Below are 7870 nucleotides of genomic sequence, written 5' to 3' on the forward strand. Positions count from 1 at the left end.
CCAACAATCCTGGTTTATCCAGAATGTACCTGGTTTTAGCACCGAAAATCTCACATCCTGGGATTTCCCCCCCGCCCCTGCCAAGTTTTAAAACTTGGTCCCCAAGAGGGGGCTGAGACCTGAATCAAGATCTGTCCCACCTGTTGTAAATCCTTACTTTTTCTGCTACATCAGTGTTTCTCAAACTTCAATGCATAACCTCTTGGTTAAAATATAGATTCTGGTTCATTTGTCCTAGGTGAGACCCAAAGTTCTGCATTTCTAATAAACTCTGGGTAGTGTTGATGCTGCTGATCCAGGACCACACTTTGAGTGACCAGGCTCTAAGCCACTGCTTCTGTCAATGTCCTAAGGCTTAGTCATGCTTCCAGAGGCCTCCTAAATGGGCTCCCATCATCTGGGGCCTGGCCTGACCATTAGCACAGAAAGCATACCAGCACCACGGGTGATGGGCTTGCCAACTGATCAGTGGGGGCTCCAGGTGACTTCTGGTGCAGCCCACTCCCCTCTCCACTGACCCCTCTGACCCCAGAAAAGCCCTCTCTATTGCCTCCTGGAGCCTCACCCAGCTGCCCTATTCCTCTGACATTCATTGAGGAATTTCAGTGCCAAGTTTGTATCTCTCAGGGCTCTGGGACAATCCTAGGAAAGCCAACTAAAGCCTACTAGCAGACCAGCAGGTTTGTTTGCTTAAGATCAGGTAAACAGGACTGATAGATTGTGTTAGGGACTTTATGCTTTGGGAACTGACCTAATTACTTATAATTAGGGATGCTTCTGCCTGTCATTAAATATATGTCTGGCTATAATGTTAAATTCTGGGGTCCCTTGCCATTCCAGCACAACTATTTTGGGCTCATAGAATGGAACCATCTGCTTTAAATTTCATAAGATTGGAGGTAATGTTGGCACTGACATACTTGGTTATGGGGCACTGTATCTGTACCATCCAAGACCTGCCAGACATTGTCCCTCATATTAGGCCACGCTTGAGTACTCATCAACAAAGACTGAAAGGCATTATATCTCAAAAGCCACAAGGTGTCTCAAAAGCCACAAGGTGTCTCATTTAAAGTGTGGGCCAAGACCAACTTGGTCTTGAGTTCAGACCCTGGTGCTTACAAGCTGAGCAACCTTGGACTGACTGCATCCTGAGCCTCAGCTCTCCATCTATAAAAATGAGTGTATTAATGTCTATCTCACAGCACCATGATAAGGATGGAAGATCACACATGTGAGATGTCTGACACATAAGAGATACCAATGAATACTGCCATCACCACCATTATAGTTATTCTGCCCTCAAGAAACTGGGCCTAGAAAATGAGTATTTGGTCTCAGTGGGGTGGAGAGGGCAGGTGGGAACCATTAGATTTGAGAATTGCCGGCAGAGCCTGGGACAGCCTGGTCAAGAACAGACACAGCAATACTCTGTTTTCTTCTGTCCTGCTCTCCTGCATATCTGCTAAGAAACCATGTGGACTTGTCCCCACAGGCACAGGGAGAATTTGGATGGATGATGTCGCCTGCAAGGGCACAGAAGATACCATTTTCCGCTGCAGCTTCTCCAAATGGGGGGTGACAAACTGCGGGCACGCTGAGGATGCTGGCGTGACGTGCAACAGACACTGAAAGTGGGCACAGTCCACAGTCCAGTCCCTGCCGCCGAGCCTCCTTTCTGCATTCCTGGGGTGGGGGCATCACTTGGGACCTTGCCTCTGCCCTGCTCAGTCCAGCACCTCCCTAGCCCCAAATCCCTGTCCCAGGCCCATAGTGGCCTGTCGTCATTCTCCTCTTGGACATCAGCTCCAAAGTGCAACTCTGGGATCTACTGCCTGTCTCTCCCTTCTACCAGGGGTCCTGCATGTGAAGCCCTGGTCAACTGGATCGTCATTTTGCTCAGCCTTCTAAATACCACGCATCAGGACTCTATATCCATGCTCCCCTTTGGTCTGTCAGTTAAATGCTGAGAGTATGCTGGAGAGAAATGCAACAGGTGGAGATGAGAGGGAGGCCTGACAGGTCATTTACTCTTCAGATAATTCCCTTAGTTAGGCCATGAGTTTTGACATCTTCCTTCCCAGCAAACGATTCATTCTTCCCTCTTTGCCTCTGTACACCATTTGTTAATTCGGAGAAGTGATATAGAGGATGGGCCAGCTGTAGGAGTGTGAGGGAAATGCACATCACCTGCAGGAGACAGCCTGGGTTTGGAGAAGGGGAGTAAAACTGACATTCATTAAGTGACTACCGTGTGTACTACATAGCATCTTGGCTGCTAAATTCATTTATCTACTTTGCAGCACTCCTACAAGGCTTGCTAGCTTGGTAAGACCTTACCTCTAGATAGCACTCAGCTGACCCATTCACCTGGCCAGAAAGCCAGAAGACTGAGAATGACTGTAACCATTTTTTTCTACCCGAATCCTAGTGTGTCTTTACTACACTTGGGCAAGGAGCTCGGGTACACGACATGTGAGATTACAAGATTCCATACTTCAAACCTACAGAGTATAAGATCAGATATGGACCGGCTTCCAGGCCAACCACCCATATTGGAGGAAAGCTGATTTGGAGGATGACAAGGGGTCTGTCCGGTGAAACTGAGACCAACACTCAGTCACCTGGCAGTCAAGGTTAAGACCAAGTCACTTGTGTCTCAGAGCTGTTTGGAGGTGATGATATTGAACCTTCCAGACCTCTTTGAGTGTGCTCCTGTGATCAGAACACATGTCCTGATGGATCCTGTATGGAAGTAAGGATTCCCTATAACCTCTAGCAGAAGAAGGAGCCACAAGGCTCTGCCAGTCCTCAATCTGCACCCTTCTCCTAGCAACAGGGGGATCATATTCAGCTTTTGACATGAGGAGGAAGTCAAACCAGACCATATACATGTTCTAGGACTGGGGAAAGTACGTGGTAGAAAGTGAGCACAGACTTACCTCCTTTGGGGGAGTCACAGACTGAGTCGAGCCTTGGATACACAAATTCCTGTTACGTGGGATGAGCATCGGCTTAGCTGGGGGAAGTGACACCTGGGACCCTCCAGGTACAGGACCAGCAAAGCTCCTGGCTGACAACTAAACCAATATGTACTATTGGTGTTTTTTTGCTTACAATATGCTTGTTATCCATTAATGTCCTAAAGATCAGAGACTCTCCTGATCAATTGCTATGTTTACATAACACGCATGTACTCATGCATCTTTTCCCAGAACCAATATATGTATGCATATATAAACATGGCACTCTTTACTACATAGCTCAGAGCATTACAAAGTTTGCATTAAAAAAAGAAATAGTGAAGGTGAGAGATGTCACACTGAAGGAAATAAATTCCGAGTCAGTTCTGGCAAAGAATCCAGTTATCCCATTGATGGAGACCCACATAACTTTCTTACTTGGTCTTTTCACAAGTCTTGTTTTACATCAAATAAAAATCACAATGATAAGTGTTTGAACCTTACTCAAAAAGTCTACTAGTTTACATATTAAGAGGACATGGAAATAACCATGGACCTGGATTTCAGGGACTAAAGGAAATTAGGCCTGGCCTAAAATACATCAGACCTTTTGTAAGAAAGAATTTCAATAAAGCTAAAAATATGTCACTAACAAGTTTTGCATCACATTCTTTCTCCTGAAATTCTGGTGAGTGTGGGGTGAGCTGGTAAAAACTTAATGGTTTGACTATTTGTCACTGGGGATTGTTAGAATGAGCAGCTTATTAGAAGCTGCCTTCAAGTGTACCTGGTTGGCTCAATTGGCTAAGTGTCCTACTCTGGGTTTCAGCTCAGGTCATGATCTCAATGTTGTGAGATTAAGCCTTGTGTCAGGCTCTGCTCTGGATGTGGAACCTGCTTGGGATTCTCTCTCTCCCTCTCTCTCTCTGCCCCTTTCCCCCACTCAATCTCTGAAAGAGAGAGAGAGGAAATGAGAGAGAGAGGAGCTGTCTTCATACTTCTGGAGGACAACAAAACACAGTCTAGACCAAGAACATGGTGGAACATGACATCTCAAGCCTTAGTAGGTGACCTAAGGAAAGAGTCCCAGGCAACAGAAAAATCAAGGCCCAGCTTATAAGAGAATTTCATTTTTATTCAATCAAGGAAAGAACACCTATTTATTTACTCACATCTCCAGAGTTCATACTTGGGAATGAAAGAGTGCTTCCTATAATTATCTTCCCTCTGTCATAACCAGAACATCGTCCAAAGTGCTTGAGACATATAATTTCAAACATTGAACAACATGTAACACAAGACTGTGATACTTGAGAAAAGGCAACATGGTGAAGTGAGCTTACCCTGGCTTAGGCTCTCTGTCAGACTGTGGCACAGTGGAGGGGAGCTCTGAGTCCAGAAATATTACTAAGGCAAAGAAACAAAGATCGAAAGTAGAGGAGGCCAAGATGGCTGGAATTTGCAGGGCACAGTGCTCAAGAGTAGAGAACTATACAAAGAAAGTTCCAGAAACGGGTTCCCTTGACTTGTCAGCTGAATAACAATCTGTGTGAACCCCTATGCGGCCAGCTAAAACAATTTCTGAGGAAAGTATCATTATCAGAGCTCAGGCAGAGCTGAGAATTGTTCAAGTTCCCTCCAGGCAGAGTGGGAGAATCACCTAGGGGACTGAAAATCCTTCTTGAAAGCTCTTTAGCCTATTCTACTTGGGGGGATGGGGTGTGAGCTGATGGAGAGGGATCAATAGAGCTATAGTCAAACCCCATCTAAGCTCCAAAAAAGAGTGGAAGGTGGAGGGAAGGGAGAAGAAAAGGAGGGAAGGGAGAGGGGTATTCTAAGGGTTGAAAGGAGAACCATTTTAAGAAGAGAAACACAAGTGATTCACACATTTGAACATTTGCTAGAAATGTTCTCTCTTTAAATCTCAGGTTGAATTCGTAGGTTTTTAGGATGGTTTGAAAGTTATCTAGGTAAGTTGGTGGAGCCAGGTGAGTTGAGGACCCCTACTCCTCCGCCACCTTGCCCCCCCTGCCATAGATCTATTTGATATAAATGTGACTGTCATAAAACAATGTAACTGGAGAAACTAAGGGGTGCTTATGGTAGAGAAAGTTTGGGCTCCTTTCCACATATCAAGTCCACCATGGTGGTTGGTTTAACTACAGCACACAAGGGCCCCAAGGGTTGGTTCTCACCAGCATCTGAAGTGAGACAGTGGTTCCCTATAGACATTAGACAGGGCAGAAAAAGAAGAGTCATTGTCCTTCTCCATGAGGGCTGTTCCTACTACTGGCTGAGTTAAGCTGAGGATGAGCAACAAAGAAATAATTCCAGAAAAATAACGAACATCTTTAATAAACATTCCCTGGCTCCTTGCATGGCTCACTTCCCTCTAGGCCTCACCTGTGTCCACACCAGGATGCTCTCTTAATCCCACCTTGTGTTCTCCTCAATGAGCAGAAGAGTGTGCTGGCTCTGTTGTCTACCAGGGCTTCGGTCACTGGGAGCTTGTTCTAGGTCTGAGGGAAAGAACTCTCCCTCCTGTGATGGATGGATCCAGACCAGTTTTACCAGGCACAGTGAAGCACCTTCCTCTCTGAGGAAACTCATGCTCTACCCACAGGAGAATGGTTCTGACACAGTTCTTCCCTTCTATCATGTGCATGTTTATTGAATAAGTATTCACTGAGTATCGACTGTGTGCAAGGCCCCATACTACGTAGAAGGGATAGAGTGGTAGACCAGACCCATTTGCTTCCTGCCCTCACTGAGCTTCCATTCTAGCTTTTATCCTTTTAACAGGCTTTCAGCATGACATTAACCATAAGAGAATAATAATGTCCCACAGCAAGAAATGTACAGGTAAAAGGGACAGTGGTTGCCTGCCAAACTATTTATGCAAAACACAAATAGCCCAATTGTCTAAAAAATTATCTTCCTGCTAGTGAGATGACAGTAGCACAAGTGGCTCTGGTAATGCAAATAATCATCAATAGGAAATGGGGATGATTAAACAGTAAGTATACATGCCCATTCATTCAAAATAGTAGTAAATAAGCAGAAATCATATGACAGATACCACGGCTAACACCCCTTGAGCACTTGCTGTGTGACAGACGAGAATGGACTCCCTGAATTTTTATAACCACTGGTTCTGTTCTAATCATCCCAATTCTGTAGGGGTGGAGGGGAGGAGACTCAAGTCCTGGGAGGATCATACAGTGGAGAAGGTAGGACTTGAATCCAAGAAATCTTAAACTATCACCATACATAACACAAGCAACCATGGTACTAGAATTCTAGGAGGTTAATCTGAGGAAGGGGGAAATGGAGACCATAGACCAATTATGAATACATCATATTTCATCCCTTGAGTCCTGTTAACCTGCTTACTGAAATAAACCGTTGTGTATTCCATTATTTATGCTGAAATGATCCTGATGCATTGCTTATAGAGTGAATGCACAGCAGGCCCTTTAACAAGGATCAACCTGGGGCACCTGGGTGGCTCAGGTTGGTTAAGTGTCTGCCTTCAGTTCAGGTCACGATCCCAAGGTCCTGGGATTGAGCCCCCCATCGAGCTTCCTGCTCAGTGGGGAGTCTGCTTCTCCTTCTCCTTCTGTGTGCTCTCTCTCTCAAATAAATAAGTCTTTTAAAAGCAACAACAACAAGGACCAACCCGCACAGAACAATCACAGACTCCCTCTGACCCCCAATGGACTCCCTAAAGAAGGCTGCAGGCTCTTTCTTTCTGGCCAATTCTGGGAGATCTCAGCTTTTCAGAGCCTTTAAAGGAGTTAGACGAGGGTGAAGTTATGGAGTTGCCAGGGTCTGTTCTCCTGCTACATCGTAAAAGGAGTCCATCTGTGATTCCAAATACTTTTGGTGTCTTTCTTTCTCTTCCCATTCTACTCAGCACCTTTGGTCTTTCTGAAATGATTCCTAAAATCTTCCCTCATTGCTAAGGATTTCAACTCAAATCATTTTTGGGTATAATTTCTTCCCTCTCTAAAATCATTTGACATATTTATTTATTCTTGTATCACAAATCAGAGTGAAAAGGAAGTTGTTTGACATTTGGAGCTGTATAACTTTATGCAAAGAAGAATGTCAGGCGGGTCCCACCACAGTACACGCTAATCATAGCAAATGGGGTAACATTTCCCGAATCAAGATTAAGAGCCATTTACTATTTACACTGAACAGATTTCCTGAGCTATCCAGTTCCAATCAGACAAATATCTTATTCCTTCCATGTGTTTCTGAAACATAGTTATACACAAGCATAGAAAACCAGAAGGTTAAGAAATCTTTCTCAAAGGACAGTCTTTTGAGGTCCTTCACAAGTAGCTTATTACTGGGCAGTAGAAGGCAAAGGGCAGATGGGATGTCTCCCTATTTGCAGAGAGAGGGGTGTGTCAGAAGAGAGTGGGGTCAGAGTAGGACATGAGGTTAAATGATGGGGAAAAGAGATGATTTATGTTTTGCAAGTAAACCAATGAAACCGACTTTTCTGGAGCTTTTTATGAGGAATTAGAGTTTCAAGTTGGGGACCAGAAACTTCAGATTCTGTGATATAAACAAGCCCAGAGAAAGGCGATTGGAATCGGGGCTCTTATTATAAATAGTGGGAGTCCCTCTCCTACAGTCACCTTCTTATCTACAATTGTAGGCATTAGTATCTTCTGACAGCAAGATTCCTCATCTAAGAAACAAGACGTTTGAGTATGTGATTTGGTAGTTGTTCCATATACTTAGTTGATCAATCTCCTCGGACACTGTGCCTTCATTTAGGGTCATCTCTCACCAGCTGCCTTATATAGGCTTTTGCTGGAACAGCACAGCCAATATAAAATCTAGAGCCATCAACTTTCTACTCATTCCAGTAAATGTCAAGCCAGAAGTCT

General features: G+C 44.6%; 1 protein-coding gene across 2 annotated transcripts in view; it reads left to right on the forward strand.

The window, feature by feature from the left end:
- The window catches only part of SCARA5 (scavenger receptor class A member 5), a 122956-nt gene extending 119338 nt beyond the window's left edge, over nucleotides 1-3618 (forward strand). For both annotated transcript variants that reach the window (XM_038573733.1, XM_038573734.1), the window contains exon 9: nucleotides 1496-3618. In XM_038573733.1, coding sequence (XP_038429661.1) covers nucleotides 1496-1632 — 137 coding nt within the window. In that variant the 3' untranslated portion in view covers nucleotides 1633-3618. The remainder of the gene's footprint in view (nucleotides 1-1495) is intronic.
- Nucleotides 3619-7870: the final 4252 nt, after the last annotated feature.

This window comes from Canis lupus, chromosome 25 (genome assembly GCF_011100685.1).
Source record: "Canis lupus familiaris isolate Mischka breed German Shepherd chromosome 25, alternate assembly UU_Cfam_GSD_1.0, whole genome shotgun sequence".
Lineage (NCBI taxonomy): Eukaryota > Metazoa > Chordata > Mammalia > Carnivora > Canidae > Canis > Canis lupus.